Source organism: Oncorhynchus mykiss, chromosome 25 (genome assembly GCF_057628025.1).
Source record: "Oncorhynchus mykiss isolate SJ-2025 chromosome 25, ASM5762802v1, whole genome shotgun sequence".
NCBI lineage: Eukaryota > Metazoa > Chordata > Actinopteri > Salmoniformes > Salmonidae > Oncorhynchus > Oncorhynchus mykiss.
Genome location: NC_143046.1, coordinates 54,227,739 through 54,247,073, shown reverse-complemented (window position 1 = coordinate 54,247,073; position 19,335 = coordinate 54,227,739). Strand labels below are relative to the sequence as shown.

The following is a 19,335-nucleotide window of genomic DNA, read 5'->3' as shown; positions in this document are numbered from 1 at the left end:
TATTTAGTGCCATCCATCATTCCTTCAATTCTGACCAGTTTGAAAGATCCTGCCGATGAAAAACATCCCCACAGAATGGATGGTGTTCTCAGGGTGATGAGAGGTGTTGGGTTTGCGCCAGGCAGAGCGTTTTCCTTCCCACATGCCTTTTGGCAAACACCAAACGCTTTTGCCCTGCTCTGTGGAGTGTATGACTTAAAGTGGTCCTATGGACAGATACTCCAATCTCCGCTGTGGAGCTTTGCAGCTCCTTCAGGGTTATTTTTGGTCATTTTGCTGCCTCTCTGAATAATGCCCTCCTTGTCTGGTCTGTAAGTTTTGGTGGGCGGCTCACTCGTGGCAGGTTTGTTGTGGTGCCATATTCTTTCTTTTTTTTATATTGGATTTAATGGTGCTCCATGGGATGTTCAAAGTTTCTAATATCTTTTTATAACCCAACCCTGATCTCTACTTCTCCACAAATTTGTCCCTGACCTGTTTCGAGAGCTCCTTGGTCTTCATGGTGCCGCTTGCTTGGTGGTGCCCCTTGCTTAGTGGTGTTGCAGACTCTGGGGCCTTTCAGAACAGGTGTATATATACTGAGATCATGTGACACTTAGATTGCACACAGGTGGACTTTATTTAACTAATTATGTTACTTCTGAAGGTAATTGGTTGCACCAGATCTTATTTGGGGTCTTCATAGCAAAAGGTGTGAATACATATCCACGCACCACTTTTTAATTTTTGGATTTCACAGTTATTTTTTTAAATTTCACTTGACTAATTTGGACTATTTTGTGTATGTCCATTACATGAAATACAAATACAAATCGATTTTCAATGACAGGTTGTAATGCAACAAAATAGGAAAAACGCCAAGGGGGATGAATAGTTTTGCAAGGCACTGTAAGTTCATTAGAGATAGCAGCCTCAGAAATTGCAGCCCAAATCAATTCTTAAGAGAGTTCAACAGACACATCTCAACATCAACTGTTCAGAGGAGACTGTGTGAATCAGGCCTTCGTGGTGGAATTGCTGCAAAGAAACCACTACTAAAGGACACCAATAATAAGAAGAGACTTGCTTCTGCCAAGAAGCACGAGCAATAGACATTAGACCAGTGGAAATGTGTCCTTTGGTCTGGAGTCCAAATTGGAGATTTTTGGTTCCAACCACTGTCTTTGTGAGACGCGGTGTGGGTGAACGGATGATCTCTGTATGTGTATTTCCCACCGTAAAGCATGGAGCAGGAGTTGTGATGGTATGGGGGTGCTTAGAATTCAAGGCACACTCATCCAGCATGGCTACCACAGCGTTCTGCAGCTATATGCCATCCCATTTGGTTGGCGCTTAGTAGGACTATCATTTGTTTTTCAACAGGACAATGATCCACCACACCACCAGGCTGTGTAAGGGCTATTTGACCAAGAAGGAGAGTGATGGAGCGTTGATCTGGCCTCTACAATCTCCCAACCTCAACCTGAGATGTTTTGGGATGAGTCGGACCTCAGAGTGAAGGAAAAGCAGCCAACAAGTGCTCAGAATATGTGGGAACTCCTTCAAGACTGTTGGAAAAGCATTCCAGGTGAAGCTGGTTGAGAGAATGAGAGAAGTGTGCAAAGCTGTCATCAAGGCAAAGGGTGGCTATTTGAAGAATCTCAAATATAAAATCTATTTTGATTTGTTTAACACTTTTTTGGTTACTACATGATTCCATATTTGTTATTTCATAGTTTCGATTGCATCACTATTATTTTGCAATGTAGAAAAGAGTAAAAAATAAAGAAAAGCCCTTGAATGAGTCGGTGTTCTAAAACTTTTGACCAGTAGTGTATGTTGAAAATGTATGTTAAAAGCAATGTCTGTGTCTTTAAACAGTTACAGACTTTTTTAGTTAAGATGCCCAAGTAATAGTTGTATGAACATATGAGACAAGTTGAACAAACACATCATTTGATGTTTACTGATTTTTTTTCTAAAGTTGGCGCTAGGTTTGGGCCAACTAAACATTTTAAATTCAGTTAACACTTTAACCGAAAAGGTTAGTAAACTAAAATAGGCTGTGGAACCAGTTACTTAATAATAATTAGTTGAAACAACTGTATATTTTTTTTACGGTGTGTCCATCAACTATCAATAGAATAGAGTAAGATCCTTATCTCGGTGTAACAGTTTCACAATGAAAAAGAAACGTACATTCTATTATGTACACACTAGTGTATGCAAAACAAAAACATAAAAAAAACACATCATCATGGTAGGAAATAATCGCATCAAATAAATTAGATTATTGATATGATTGGGCAAAAACTGGTTGAATCAACTTTGTGTCCATGTCATTTCAAGCCCAAAAAATCTGTTAGATTGCGTCGAATCAACATGGAAAACTGATTGGATTTGCAAAAAGTCCTCAACGTAAGGGCATTATGTATTTTTTCCCCCCAATTTTTAACCTAAATCCATTGACATGGTGAAATGTTTTGTTGATATCATGTTGAATTCACAGTAGTTGACAACTCAACCAATGTAAATCCAAACTAGACGCTTAACTGACGTCTGTGCCCAGTGGATAATGTCATAGCCAGCCAATGTACAGAAGTAATGGTTTCAGTCGAGTCTGGTTTGGATAGCTCTTACTAATGATGCAGCGGATCTGAAATGCAACGGTCAGTCGCGAAGGGAATAACGCGCAATGCGCCGCGAGCCACCATAATCCCCAAATGGGAGCCCTTGCGAAACACAAATAACAAATCAGTTGTATTCACAATTTATTATAATCGGCTTAAGTATATATGACATATTAAACCTGAATTAGAGTATTGCGCAACGTTAGCTACTGTGTAAAAATTGTGTGTCCTATACGGTGTCCCCATAATACCATCATTACATAAAGGTTTATCGTGCCCTAAATTGCATCATATGAATGCATTTACACATATAACACCACACAAGGGTATCTGTATTGTATGCTGTATTGTATAGAGCAATAATGCAAACAAAATAGGACATGGAAGACATATGTTCAGGATATGCCAAATCTGAAGCGTAAGAGTTTATGGAAAGCTTTTTTAAAGTCATCATTGGACATGGTATATATAATTGGATTGATTAACGAGTTGAGATAACCAAGCCAGGTGAAAAAGTCAAACATCTCGGGGTAAAAACAAGTTTCACAGGCGGCCACCACCAGGGTGTATATGAAAAAGGGCAACCAGCATATAATGTATGCGCCTAATATTATTCCCAATGTTTTGGTCGCTTTCCTCTCTCTAGCAGCTGAGATCTTTTTCTTCTCCAAAAGTGCGTCGGACACGGTTACTTTCACATGGTTCTTACTTGCCAAGGACCCCGTGTCACTGAAGTGGGTATCGTGTATTTTACACTGAGAAGATGATGTCGATGCCACAGATCCAGGGGAGTTGGTGATCAGGTGCGCTGAAGTGAGTCTTTTCCCTACCTTTTTGGGTGACTGTTTCAAAATGATCTTACGTGCTTCTAAGTATATCCTTCCATAAAGCACAATAAGCAGCAGAGTAGGGATGTAGAATGCTCCAAACGTGGAGTAAATAGTGTAGAAAATGTGATCCGTGTTGACATTGCATTCAGTTAACTCCTCCGCTTTCACCTGGCGCCAGAAAAGCGGGGGCAGGGAGATGGAGATAGCGATGACCCAGGCGGTCACGATCATTCCCGCAGCGCGCGCTGGCGTGCGCTTTTTGGAGTACTCAACGGCGTCTGTTATTGCCCAGTATCGATCCAAAGCGATTACGCATAAGTGAAGGATAGAAGCAGTGCAACATGTTATATCTGAGGATAACCAAATGTCACATGTAACTTGTCCCAAAGTCCAGGTGTGACTCACCGTGTACAGGACGCATATTGGCATCACCAAAATGGACACTAAGAGGTCGGTGACAGCTAGAGACGCTATGAGAAAGTTTGCTGGAGTGTGCAGTTTCTTAGACTGATAAATCGTTGCAATGACAAATGCGTTGGACAAAGTAGTAGCGAGTGTGACAACGAAGAGAATCACTGCCAACCCGGTTTGATAAGCCAAACTCTCATCATTTTCATCAAGCTCTGGAGATTCTGTCCCATTGGTATCGTTTGTGATATTCATCATTTGTCCATATAATGCAGGCTGGAGTTGACTTGAGCGCTCCATCCCCTTAGTCGTTTTTCTCCATCGCTGATTGATTCCTCATTTTGAAACAGTGTGGTCAGTCCAAAGAGAAGGGATATTCTTCTTATGTTGCCAAGTCTCTAACATCCATTTTTTCTTAATACATTTCAATCAGTCTAGTAAAGTATTTTGGGACAGGAAAACATTGTTGTCCGTTTCTTCTTCATGTTTTTTCATTGCAGAAGCGACCCTATTATAATTGTTGATGTAAAAAAAAAAAAAAAGGATTTTGAAGTAAAGATCCATTATGTTCTCTGGAAAACGTATACCAACGTCTGTCCTCAACTGTTTTAACAGTTTAGCTATCTAAACAAAATAAATACTATGTATATAGAAAGTTTATCAAAATAAACATTGAGACTGATGAAAGACCAATGACTTGCAGCCATTTGACAAATGTTGCAACTGCAAGCTTACCATTTGCATTGTAATCCTTGTCTCCTGGAGTTGTCTTACAGGCTGCTTCAGTTGAATGGTGAGGAGACCTCCACTCTTGGTTTTATACAGCTGCTGCCGCCTGCCTCTGACAGCAAACATTAACATGCAGCATTGATCACAGGGATTCTTCTGGAGAGGTGAGCACATCTCCACTGGGTCATAGTGCCCTGCTATTTCTACCTGTCACCATGAGTCATGTATTTGCCCTTTATCATTACTATCCATGTTTACTAGACCTATATTGAACCTGAACAACACATACACGATAGACTACTAGAAATAAAACAATTTCAACATCTACATAGATCCATCACTTCCTACATCATTGGCCACTCATGGTCTGAGTAAATACATTACCAGAGGTATTGTATACCTTTACTGCATTTAGACAATAGGCCTACATATCACATCAAATCATTAATTTAATTTCCAACACATATAGTAGGCTACAATGTTCTTAAACATCATAAAAGTCAACACCAGCCAACTCCTCCATTATATGGACAAATAATGAATATCACAAACGATACCAATGTGAGGATTGTTGGGCGGTAGTTTGCAGGGGGCTATGCACCCCATCAAGAAGTTGGAGAATTTAGCATTTTCCAAACACCTGAAAAAGCTTTTTCCTTCAATCTAGAGCCATAATCATTATGCTTAATTCTATGTAAAAAAAAATACATGTATTTTTCTGCATACAGTATCTAAGCATACCTCTTGAGCTGTCTGCATACTCCTGACTGGTGTTTTCCTTTTTTTTAAGAAACTAAATATGCTTCTCTTCTTCTCTGCTTAAATCTGGGTAAAATACCAACATGTACATGTTTGTGAGAGTATCATCTTTCCATAGAGTGGTCATACTTGTTTGTAGAACGTTCGGACGCTACAGACGTTTTGTGAGAAGCCCGATTTTCGGGATATTATCCTGGTCTGACAGACACCGCTGTTGATCGACCACCTTCCACTGAGATGCGAAAGGTCAACATTGGCGGATGCTGTGAATTGAGACAGTTGCAGTATCTCTGGCTTAAACAGACGGATTTTGATGAGGATTTCTTTATTATGCTAAGTACATTTCTGTGGAGCGCGGAAATCAGCTTTAGGGCGTTTTAAGGAAACTAAATATGCTTCTCTGCATCTCTGCTCCAATCTGGATAAAATATTGAAAGGAATGTGAGTTTTATTCAGTACATTTGGTAAATGCTTACTTTTCTAAAGTATTTTCTAGACAAACTAGCTACTTTGACTTTATTGATAGTTAGGTTCCTAATCTTCCAACCTTATAACTATCTTGGCTAGCTAAAGCCAACTTCATAAAATTGCTAGGTGGCTGGTAGTGTCTTGGTCAGTTTCTCCATAATTCAAAAGTTTCGGTGTAATAACAATGTTCATGCTGGTAATAATAAACATGCCCAAGGATCGCTGTGCCCTTTTGGTGCAGATACAATGGATTTATATGGCAATTTAGTTATTCGGTTTCATAATTTGCAGAGACTGAAAACGTCATGTCATGTAAAAAAAGGTCTGGAAGCAAACGTTCCAGCATTATTATTTTTGATATTACATTTCTTCCAATACGATATGGACCATTGGGCCTGCAACAAATGTTTATAGTACATGTAATATATTTGTGAAAGGGGGCACATCAAAGGCATAAATTATTGACTTTTTTCAACTAACGTGAATTCAAAGTAAAAATCAACAACAAATGTCACCATGTCATTGGATGTAGGTTTAAAGTGGGGTGGAAAAAAATACGAAATGCCCTAACGGTGAGATGTTTTTGCAAATCCAATCAGTTTTCCACGTTCTTTCAACATCATCATATCGATTTTTGGGGGTTGAAATGACATGGAAACAACGTGGATTCAACAGGTTTTTGCCCAGTGGGTTATTAAAGATACATTATTGATATTTCTCACATCCCACTGCCAGTGCAGTAGACGAGGATCTGAAGATCAATTCCATCCAGCACATTTATGACCCGTGAAGTATATGAACCAGTCATGCCACTGCAGAGATGGAGAGACTGCCTTTCATCACCTTAGATAAAGGCACAAGAGGCATCATGTCAGCCATATTGTGTATATATAACAGAAAAGTGTTCAAATAGTATGTATTTTCTTTCAAATACTTTAGCTGCGCTTTATTGAGCCTGACTTACGAAATGGAAGCAATGGAATAGTCCCAGAAGTGCAAACCTGTTACCCCAACTATCTGGCACTCCATGCAGGCTCAGTCAAACTTTGCTGATTGACATGTTGATTGTAGACCAAGTTTGAAGTGTACTGGGTAGCTCAAGTATTCAAATGACAATAGAATGGATTGAGCTGCTCTTTCAAGCAGTCTTATTTAACAAGGCCAATTTCTCTGTTCTGTACTAATATATGTCAAGGGGGAAATTACTTTTACATTTCTTCACATTTGGTTCAAAGGTTCAGAGCTCCCTTTGATTTCCTTTAGTCATCTGTTCAAACTCTGGTTTGACCTCCAACAAAAGCATAAGATATTATGGTGGCAAACAAGCCAATGGGAACTTTTTCAAAATTGTTCAGGAATGACAAAGTCGTGCCAAATACGTCAATTCAACGTCTGTTCCAAGTTGGTTCAGCGTAATTTCATTGAAATTATGTGGAATCCGCGCTGATTCAACCAGTGTGTGCAGAGCGGATAGTTATCTAATTTCAAGGAGGAACCATAAACGTCTTGACACTGGCTTAGTGCGGAGAATTTAACGTAAGATTCTCCACACTTTTTGGACTGTCTGCGGTGCATCATAACTGTGAGTACAATTGTAAACTATACTACGTCTAAGCTACCTTTTTGTGACACGAGGGGCATGTTAATACAAACACAATTCATAAAGCAGGTCGCCACAACTGGAACCGACTCACTGGCTGTAACTGTGGCTTAGACGTAGTACAGTGTGTGAGGGCACACACAATGAATTAGCAGCAGGGCAAGAAATAATAGCAAGTATTCAAGACTTAATCCTTGCTCTTACTAAAAAATATACATTATATGGGGGATTGGAAATGATGCAGACAATTACATTGATGCAAGCCACAATTTAAATGCGAAATTAAAGCTGATCTACCCCCTAAAAATACAGTTCATTTGCTAAGGTGAACTAGACAGAAGACCAAACCCTACCTGCCTACCACAAGGCACACAAACAAATACTACAGTAAGAGCAGCGATAAGCCGCTTCTCCCCAAAACAGCGTTGAAGACGTTGCAAACGTTTGACGAACTGCCACAACCACAGCCCGCGGGTATGGACAAAGAGTGTGCGCCCTTCCTTCTTTTTCTTCCTCTTCTTCTTATTCTTCTTCTTCAAGGCTTTATTGAGATTTATGGGGTATCACACTGTAGAAGGAGCACTGAGTAGCCTTTCAAAGTCATCAAAGGTATTACTAAGAGTGGTGTCTCCTTGAGTGGAAAACCAAAGACTTACCAGTATTGTTGTCCTCTAAGAGACATGGCTATTCTGGAAAACATATCTAAATTCTCTTGATTAATTATGGCATTAAGAGTTTCGCTGATGGAGATTATGTCAGTAGCATTTAGAAGAAGTTGTGGCTTCAAGGAATTTAAGGCCCCTTGTTCTGGGTGTTGTATTATTGTCTCTTTTACACTGTACTCTTTTACACTGTAGTTTTAACAACTGGTTGCAGCCAGGATCAAATTGTTTCCACCCATGAAGCCTACCATTATTATCATGGTTTCAATCCTCATTCACGTCAAATGTAGGGGGTCCAGCCAGTGACTGTACCTTGGACATGACTGAGAGCTCCTGCAGACAAATGTCAATTTGACATTGAGAGAGGGACCTTAACTCATCCCCATGGACGAAGCGAGATGGGTTTGTCATTACTATGATCTCTGCTGGGTAGTCTATGGGGCAACGTCACAACTTTTACTCAGGTATCTCTTCCTACTCTGTGACAGAAAGGGATGATACAATCAAAATTCGCCCTTTGTTCCTCTTTGTCGTTTTTAATAAGCGTCTGAAAGATAGGATTTTCACCACTCGTCCATGACAGATGTGTCTCAATCTAAAGAGATTGCTGTGAAAGATAGGGACAGATCCCGAGTAGACAGCCATACCCTCTGCCCGAGATAATAACGGGAAGCCGGGGTCCGGTGGTGGTCTGCCTGTTGTTGATACTTGGAGGTGGTCTTAAGAAGAGCAGACCGGGCTCTCTTCCAGGTTTGGCGACAGTGGCGTACAAACATCTGGGCCAAAGGTATGCTGACCTCTTCCTCTTGCTCAGGGAAGAATGGGGACTGATAACCCATTGAACACTTGAATGGCGAGAGACCAGTGGCTAAGCAGGGAAGGGTGTTACGGTCATATTCCACCCACACAAGTTGCTGGCTCCAGGTAGTGGGGTTGGCGGAGATGAGGCAACGGAGTGTTGTCTCCAGGTCCTGATTGGCTCGCTCCGACTGGCCATTAGACTGGGGGTGAAACCCAGAGGACAGGATGACCCAATGAGTGTGCAGAACGCCTTCCAGAACCGGGATGAGAACTGAGGACCTTTGTCGGCGACCATGTCACCGGAAGTCCATGGATCCGGGAGACGTGCTGCACCATGAGCTGGGCCATCTCCTTGGCTGAGGGTAGCTTGGGGAGGGGAATGGGCGGCTTTGGAAAACCTGTCCATTACCATAAGGATAGTGGTGTTGCCATCATATGGAGCGAGACCAGTGACGAAGTCCAGGGATATTTGTGACCAGGGACGGTGAGGGACAGGAAGTGGTTGAAGGAGGCCAGCCGGAGCTTGCCGAGGAGTCTTATTCTGAGCACAGACAGTGCAGGTGGCAACGAACACGGAACATCAGGAACCATGGTGGGCCACCAAAAGCGTTGTCGCACAAAGGCCATGGTCCGACGGGTGCCAGAGTGGCAGGCAAACCTGGAGAAATGAGCCCATTCCAGAACCAGGGAACGGGCAGCGTCTGGGACAAACATCCGGTTAGCCGGGCCCACACCAAGACCCGGTACTCTATTCCCCAGATGAGTTGAATCGAGTGAAAAGCAGCGCCCATCAAGCTTGGAGTTGAGATGCTTTGCGGTGTGGAGATATTCCAGGTTCTTGTGATCCGTCCACACAATGAATGGATGTTCTGCCCCCTCTAACCAGTGCCTCCACTCCTCCAATGCCATCTTCACTGCGAGTAGTTATCGATTTCCCACATCATAATTCTCCAGGGCATTAAGATGATAGGAGAAGAAGGGACCTGGATGCAGCTTTAGTTCCAGGGCAGAATGCTGGGACAAGACTGCCCACACTCCGATGTCCGAAGCATCGACCTCCACTTGGAATTGGGGTCCAGATAGATTAATATGGGAGGTGTGGTGAAGCAATGCTTTAGGTCCAGGAACGCCCGGTCAGCAGCTGAGGACCATCTGAACGGGACCTTGGGAGAGGTGAGTGCTGAAAGGGGGAAAGCCAGGGTGCTGTAAGCCCGGATAAAATGGCGATAGAAATGGGAAAATCCCAAGAAGTGTTGCAGCTGCACTCTGGATGTGGGTTGAGGCAAATCCACCACGGCTCTCACCTTTCCAGGATCCATCTGCACATTACCAAGGTCAGTAATCCAGGGAAGTGTCAGAAAGATTCAAAATGGCAGGCATGCTAAGGGTCAGGGCAGGCAGAAAGGTAAAAAAACGGGAAAACTAGAAAACAGGGACGAGAGAACAGGAGTGCGGGAAAAAATAGGCTGGTAGGCTTGATGAGACAAGACGAACTGGCAACAGACAAACAGAAAACATAAGGAATAAATGCACAGGGGATAATGGGGGAAATGGGTGACACCTGAAGGGGGGTGGAGACAAGCACAAGACAGGTAAAACAGATCAGGGTGTGACAGGCACACTACGTCACCGCAGAATCTACATGGTGCACTAGGCAGTTCAAGCCCCCTTGGGTGCTGCCATAGATGTACAGTGCCTTTGGAAAGTATTCAAGACCCCTTGAATTTTCCACATTCTGTAATTTACAGCCTTATTCTACAATTAATAAAAATAAATAAAACATATTTTGGAATCTACACACAATACCAAAGTAAAAATAGGTTTGTAGAAATGTTTTCAAATGTATTAAACATAAAAAACATAAATTCTGTCGCTGAATATTTCAAAGTGCTGAACAAATAGTTATATTGACTACGTCCATCTTAACTCGCTCATTAATGTCTTAATCGGAATTACGGATTTCCTCTTATCCGCTCATCGTTCCCTTATGCCATAGTTTGTACATCTCAATTGTTATAGGCCTATTGATTATATAGGTGTATCTCATTAGTATCTTATTGATCATTTTAGGCAATGTTGTAAGGATTTCATTGTTTTGCTCACTTTGTGTATTATAATTATCTCATGTGCTTTTCTTGATGAGGAGTAGATACTATATAATGTTGTTGGGTCTGTAACCATGTTTGCCAGTGACAGTCTCTTCCCATTCAAATATTTGTTTTCAACAAAAATTTCAGTAATAGACCCATGTAATCCCAGTTGATATTGCGAGGGAGTTTTTGTTTTGCACAATGCACTGTCTGTGCGCCTGTATATTGTATATAAAAGGGGATCCTCATGATTTTATTTTCGTTCCCTTTTAGACCACAAGCCTTATAAAATACTTCAAATGGTAGGCTAAACGAGTCTCCCTCCCTCTCTCTCCCTGTGTGTGTGTGTGTGGTGACTTAAAGAAGAGTAAAGTTAAGGCCTCCAAATCTTGCTGAATTTATCTGAACTAACATCTATCTGAATTTATGTCGGTGTCCATTTTGAAAGTGCTGAACGAATAGGCCTAGCTCGTCGCAGTTAGTTTGCTTGCACTTTCTTATACTTATAGCTACAGTGCTTCCTCCTTTAGAAGTTGCGTCATACTGCGGCACACCTTGCGAGCTGCTGCAGCATTCTGTGGCACATTATCTGTTTGTCAGCCATTTTTTTTGTTAATGCAAGTTATTGCTAGTTTGACCAGAGGGCATCTTTGAGAAGCATTTGATAGTCTTCCATATTGCAGGCACGCGGGAGACCGGGCTTAACTGATTCCATATGTGCTATTTCATAGTTGTGATGTCTTCACTATTATTCCACAATGTAGAAAATAGTAAAAATTTAGAAAAATCCTGGAATGAGTATGTGTGTCCAATCTTTTGAATGGTACTTGTTTAATTAATTTGATTAATATTGTGGTGTTTCTATTCCATGAAAAACAAAAACCCTCTGGGTTTCTGTTAGGATGGAATGGAAAATATGGTGCTGTACAACATGACGGTCGGCAGTACAGTACTGGGCTATTTAGCTAAAGTATCCCTGTGTCGTGCGGACAGGAGACCGGGGTTCAATCTCCTGACGGGGAGGAAGGACTAGGCTGTCCTTGTAAATAAGAATCTGTTCTTAACTGATTCCATATGTATCATTTTCATAGTTGTGATGTCTTCACTATTATTCTACAATGTAGAAAATAGTCAAAATAAAGAACAATCCTGGAATGAGTAGGTGTGTCTAAACTTTTGACTGGTACTTGCTTAATTCATTTGAATAATATTATGGTGTTTCTATTTCATGAAAAACGGAAAACCCGCTGGGTAAATTCAGACTGTTTTTTGCTCTCGGAGAGCACACTGGACGTTCGAGCCGAGGAGTAGGGTTGATTTGAGCGTTCTGGCCTTACAATGGCAGTCAAGCACCCAAGCTAACGTTGGCTAGCTTGCTAGCTACTTCCAGACACAAATGAGACCACTCTGACCATTTTACTCGCCCTAGTAGAGCTGGGCGGGACATGGGCTATAAAACTCTTCAAACACGCCCTCCTCTCCCTTCCTATATAAAGCCTTGACGACAATATAACCTCCTGTTCCGAGGATGTGGGGGCAACGGTCCGATGTCAGAATGGTTCAGATAATAACTACAGAACGAAGCTAACATCAGCCTGAGCTTTGGTTGAGAATGGTATGAACTTTGAACTCTTATTCACTACAGAAGTGATACCTCCTAGCCGTTGAGTTAGCTGCTGCTGCCAACGAGAGTTAGGAAGGAACAGACAGAGTATCCCGTCTATCACACTACGACATTACTACAACGTATCCAATTGACCCCGAGACATTCTTCAAAGGACAAAGGACTCGGTTTGGCAACACGGCCTTCCATCTACCTACCGAAGCGCAGCTCAGAGTAAATATTTATTGCATTTTCCTTTTCCAAATGGGCAGTAATTTAGAATGCATAAGATACTGTATTTACGATAGCACAGAGCTTCTTCCTTTGTTACTCAGTCTTCCCGCTCTTTCACTCAAACCCAGCCTCTTTTGCTAGGATGTATAATGTCTCCATCAAATCTAAGAAGTTATTTTAACTTTTTTATTCTTACTTACTGGTAGACAAATTTTCAATGATGTATGAAATTGGAGTTGTTCTTCATCAACTGGTATAATAATAAGGTTAATAGGTTAAACATTCCACTTTTAATTCCAATGCTTTTTTTCAAGACACAACATTGTCATCTTTGGCAGTATAGATGGATTTTCAAGGAAGGTAAGGATATTATTTTGTATGCATATTGCATATTTCCCAACACCTAATGAACAACCACAATAACAGCCTGGTGTTAAGCTTTCTGTGTTTTTTTGACGTATCCTGAAATTGATATCTGCTTCTTTAGATTGAATGGTTATTTCTCAGTTATTGTTTTCATATCTACAAAAAAAGAAGCTATTTTCTTTACTTTCAGAGTGCGAGCTGATCAAGGGGTCGAAAATGTAGATATTGCCAGATGTACTATGTTCCTTCTCCTGCTGCTGCAGCCTGTTGACACGCTGCTTGGTCCGTTGGTGGTGGGTGATTCTGTCACGGTTTTCTGTATGAGAAGGAGAGTCGGACCAAAATGCAGCGTGTAGATTGCGATCCATGTTTTAATAAACAAACGTAAAACACGAATCAATACAAACACTACAAAATAAAGACCGTAACGAAAACCTAAACAGCCCTATCTGGTGAAAACACATAGACAGGAACAATCACCCACAAACACACAGTGAAAACCAGGCTACCTAAATATGGTTCCCAATCAGAGACAATGACGAACACCTGCCTCTGATTGAGAACCATATCAGGCCGAACATAGAACTGGACAAACTAGACATGTAACATAGAATGCCCACCTGACCAACCAAAACATAGAAACATACAAAGTAAACTATGGTCAGGGTGTGACACTATCCTTGATATGATCCTGTTATTGTCACATGCTACACAAGCACATGTATCTATCTATCCAATGTTATCATGATTTGTTATAAGGGATATCATACTTATATTATACAGGAAGTATTATTAAAGAGATGCTTTACATTGAAATGCAGATAGAGATGTAGTAGTACCAGAGTTAATGATCCAAGGTCAGTTTTGCATTTCACCTGATGATGAAGACTGACCGTGTTAGCATGATTAAGCTTTGTTTTTAAAAATTCTATCTCTCTATCCATCTGTCTCTCGTCTGAAGGTATGTTTTGATGTGAGAGAGGAAGCCAGTCCCGTCATCGCCACCTTCGGGCTGACTGTGAGCCCAAGGCTGATTAGGAGACACCGCAAGAGACACTATGTAATTGTGATAAAGTGAGAGAATATTAGAGTAGCACTGTAAATTCATTAATCATATGCTGTCTTCCCTGCTCCTCTGTTTGACCTCTTTCCTATTCTGTCTTCTACACCTCTCTCCCCACATCCTCTTTCTTCCTCTTTCTTTATAATACACACCATATGTGCATTGAAGTACAGAATGAACTTGTACTTAGAATATTAAAATTATAATATTTAGAATGCATGTATCATGTATTTATAACACCTGGATAATGAACTTTCAAAAAAGCATTTCGCATTCTCCACTGGTTGAAATGAAGTATCTCATTGGAATACTACACCAAATGTTTGTCTCTACATTAACTAACATATTCCTCTCAATTGTACATTTTTTGTCTGACTCGTTATGACGTTATAATTACTTACATTTGCTTCCACCATAATGTTTTGCCAGCCGTCTTTGCTGAAGAAAGTCACCAGGGACGGGTGGCTCACGTCAAATTCGTCATTGGAACCATTCGACATGATTGCTCATATAAAAACCTCGGGACCCAAATGCATAATGAGTGCTCTTAACTCCCCCTCGCGGTGGTCTGGCGCAATGAGGCCGTGACGCTGGGTGCCTCTAAATCCCATGGTGTAAGCTCGCCACTTTTAAAGGCGGAACCACTGTAAGTGTTAATGAAATAAGAATAAGCATTGTGAATTTACTAGAAACATACTGAACATGTAATAATGTTTGTGTATGGTTCAAAAGTCAAAACTCATTTTGCAGTTCGTTATTGTTGAAGGAGATTGCGGTTCTTATCGACTTACACAAATTCACAAGGAGTCAGTAGTAACCATATTTGTTTAAGCAAGGCAGCCATATTAGCTATGGTTTTTAAAACAGGCTGTAAATATGGCTGAATTAGCTGTTTCACTGCCAGACAAGGCTCCGCTGATAGCCAGGTAATGTGGTGGTAAGGATTCATTCCATGGTGCTGAAAGGAAAGCTCTGGTGTTGGGACAGCTTTATGTAGGCACGAACAGTTTGTGGGCACCATTGGCCACCGTATTAGTGCAATTAATGTATTGTTTAGTCTTGTGCAGTTGCTTTGCTGGCATGCATCTAAAAAACATTTTTTTGTTTGCCCCACCAACATTTACATGCTAAAATCGCCACTGGTTTCAATATAGGTAATTGCTCAGTACATTTCAGACAAATTCACTTGTCAATGGCATCAATGAATGTGATTTGGTTTCCTAGAAAACATCAAAGAAATATTGTTTTCCTTGCAGTCATGTGACATTTTGCATTTGAAGTAGGAATACAGTGTAATTTTTCTCCCCACTCTAATTGGCTTTACAACACATAATGATATATTCACGAGGGGAAGACTGGCTTTTAACCCAGAAGAGTCTTACATTACAGCCTTATTCTAAAATGGATTAAATACATTTTTCTCCTCATCAATCTACACATAATACCCCATAATGACATAGGAAAAACAGGTTTGAAGAATCTTTTGCAAATGTATAAGAAATGTAAAACTGAAATATCACATTTACATAAGTATTCAGAGCCTTTACTCAGTACTTTGTTGAAGCACCTTTGGCAGCGATTACAGTCAATCAATCAATCAATCAATCAATCAATCAAATGTATTTATAAAGCCCTTCTTACATCAGCTGATGCCACAAAGTGCTGTACAGAAATCCAGCCTAAAACCCTAAACAGCAAGCAATGCAGGTGTAGAAGCACAGTGGCTAGGAAAAACTCCCTAGAGAGGCCGGAACCCAGGAAGAAACCTGCTGTCTCTAGAGAGTTGAAACCAGCAGGTCTGGGACAAGGTAGCACGTCCAGTGAACAGGCCAGGGTTCCATAGCCACAGTCAGAACAGTTAAAACTGGAGCAGCAGCTCGACCAGGTGGACTGGGGACAACAATGAGTCATCAGGCCAGGTAGTCCTGAGACATGGTCCTAGGGCTCAGGTCCTCAGAGAGAAAGAAAGAGAGAGAGAGAGAGAGAGAGAGAGAGAGAGAGAGAGAGAATTAGAGAAAGAGAATTAGAGAGAGCATACTTAAATTCACACAGGACACCAGATAAGACAGCCTTGAGTCTTCTTGGGTATGATGCTACAAGCTTGGCACACCTGTATTTGGGGAGTTTCTCCCCTTCTTCTCTGAAAATCCTCTCAAGCTCTGTCAGGTTGGATGGGGAGCGTCACTGCACAGCTATTTTCAGGCCTCTCCAGAGATGTTAGATCGGATTTGAGTCCAGGCTCTGGCTGGGCCACTCAAGGACATTCAGAGACTTGTCCCGAAGCCACTTCTACTCTGTCTTGGCACAGATCTGGGGTAAGTCCTCACTAGCATGAAAACTAAATACAGGCACAGACTGTGTGTAGAAAATGTTTTAAGACTGAGATTCTTTCCAATACAACCCTATATTGCAGAGTTATGTGCATCCTTTCAAGCACACCCTTCTCACTAAACTGTGGTGAGTTATTCACAATTTTCGATGAACAAATAAGGTTTTACAGTGCCTTGCGAAAGTATTCGGCCCCCTTGAACTTTGCGACCTTTTGCCACATTTCAGGCTTCAAACATAAAGATATAAAACTGTATTTTTTTGTGAAGAATCAACAACAAGTGGGACACAATCATGAAGTGGAACGACATTTATTGGATGTTTCAAACTTTTTTAACAAATCAAAAACTGAAAAATTGGGCGTGCAAAATTATTCAGCCCCTTTACTTTCAGTGCAGCAAACTCTCTCCAGAAGTTCAGTGAGGATCTCTGAATGATCCAATGTTGACCTAAATGACTAATGATGATTAATACAATCCACCTGTGTGTAATCAAGTCTCCGTATAAATGCACCTGCACTGTGATAGTCTCAGAGGTCCGTTAAAAGCGCAGAGAGCATCATGAAGAACAAGGAACACACCAGGCAGGTCCGAGATACTGTTGTGAAGAAGTTTAAAGCCGGATTTGGATACAAAAAGATTTCCCAAGCTTTAAATATCCCAAGGAGCACTGTGCAAGCGACAATATTGAAATGGAAGGAGTATCAGACCACTGCAAATCTACCAAGACCTGGCCGTCCCTCTAAACTTTCAGCTCATACAAGGAGAAGACTGATCAGAGATGCAGCCAAGAGGCCCATGATCACTCTGGATGAACTGCAGAGATCTACAGCTGAGGTGGGAGACTGTCCATAGGACAACAATCAGTTGTATATTGCACAAATCTGGCCTTTATGGAAGAGTGGCAAGAAGAAAGCCATTTCTTAAAGATATCCATAAAAAGTGTTGTTTAAAGTTTGCCACAAGCCACCTGGGAGACACACCAAACATGTGGAAGAAGGTGCTCTGGTCAGATGAAACCAAAATTGAACTTTTTGGCAACAATGCAAAACGTTATGTTTGGCGTAAAAGCAACACAGCTGATCACCCTGAACACACCATCCCCACTGTCAAACATGGTCGTGGCAGCATCATGGTTTGGGCCTGCTTTTCTTCAGCAGGGACAGAGAATATGGTTAAAATTGATGGGAAGATGGATGGAGCCAAATACAGGACCATTCTGGAAGAAAACCTGATGGAGTCTGCAAAAGACCTGAGACTGGGACGGAGATTTGTCTTCCAACAAGACAATGATCCAAAACATAAAGCAAAATCTACAATGGAATGGTTCAAAAATAAACATATCCAGGTGTTAGAATGGCCAAGTCAAAGTCCAGACCTGAATCCAATTGAGAATCTGTGGAAAGAACTGAAAACTGCTGTTCACAAATGCTCTCCATCCAACCTCAGTGAGCTCGAGCTGTTTTGCAAGGAGGAATGGGAAAAAATGTCAGTCTCTCGATGTGCAAAACTGATAGAGACATACCCCAAGCGACTTACAGCTGTAATCGCAGCAAAAGGTGGCACTACAAAGTATTAACTTAAGGGGGCTGAATAATTTTGCACGCCCAATTTTTCCGTTTTTGATTTGTTAAAAAAAGTTTGAAATATCCAATAAATGTCGTTCCACTTCATGATTGTGTCCCACTTGTTGTTGATTCTTCATAAAAAAATACAGTTTTATATCTTTATGTTTGAAGCTTGAAATGTGGCAAAAGGTCGCAAAGTTCAAGGGGGCCGAATACTTTCGCAAGGCACTGTATATGTAAGATGGTTAAATAAAGAGATACATTATTGATTATTATTATATTATTATTTATGCCCTGGTCCTATAAAAGCTTTTTGTCACTTCCTACGAGCCGGGTTGTGATAAAAACTCATTCTTATGTTTAATAAATGTATTGTATAGTAGTGTGTGTGGCAGGCTTACAATGATGGCAACAACAAAAAAACATTTGAGAGTGGGCTGACCCTGGTTCTAGAGGGGGTACTCAGCTGGAGGTTGAATGTTTGAACTATAAAACGTTTGGGAACCACTGTTTTAGAGGATAATATATACAGAAACATTTTCAGAAACACCATGACATCCCCTCTCTAGTAATTTAATAGGATCTCTATGGTCCAGTCGGTGTCTGTACCTTGGACACGACAGAGAGCTCATACAGACAAATGTCAATTTGACGTTGAGAGGGACCTTATCTCTTCCCCATGGAGGAAGTGAGATGAGTCTGTCATGGCTATGCCCTCTGGGTGCTCTATGGGGTACCGTCACAAATGTTCCCCGGGCATCTCTTTTTACTCTGCGACAAAGGGTTTTGATACGATCAATATTCTCCCTTTGTTCCTCTAGTGCTGCCACATTTGTGTCTCAATCAAAGGACACGGCTAAGAAATTAATTGTGTTTAGGACTGAAAAGTGTTCTCCTAAAAGGCGAGAATTAAATAGATGTCAGTTGGACTTCTGAGAAACTAGCATGTTGTTCCAATGTAGGTCAATGTAGGTCCGGGAGGGACACAAATGCTCTCCATCCAACCTCAGTGAGCTCGAGCTGTTTTGCAAGGAGGAATGGGAAAAAATGTCAGTCTCTCGATGTGCAAAACTGATAGAGACATACCCCAAGCGACTTACAGCTGTAATCGCAGCAAAAGGTGGCACTACAAAGTATTAACTTAAGGGGGCTGAATAATTTTGCACGCCCAATTTTTCCGTTTTTGATTTGTTAAAAAAAGTTTGAAATATCCAATAA

At 41.2% G+C, this 19,335-nt stretch overlaps 1 protein-coding gene across 1 annotated transcript; it reads right to left on the bottom strand.

The window, feature by feature from the left end:
* Positions 1-2,737: 2,737 nt before the first annotated feature.
* LOC110505309 (5-hydroxytryptamine receptor 1B-like) lies at positions 2,738-4,639 on the bottom strand. Its single transcript, XM_021584469.3, has one exon. The coding sequence runs from the start codon at positions 4,145-4,147 to the stop codon at positions 3,005-3,007; it is 1,143 nt and encodes a 380-aa protein (XP_021440144.2). The 5' UTR covers positions 4,148-4,639; the 3' UTR covers positions 2,738-3,004.
* Between the last annotated feature and the right edge of the window lie 14,696 nt (positions 4,640-19,335).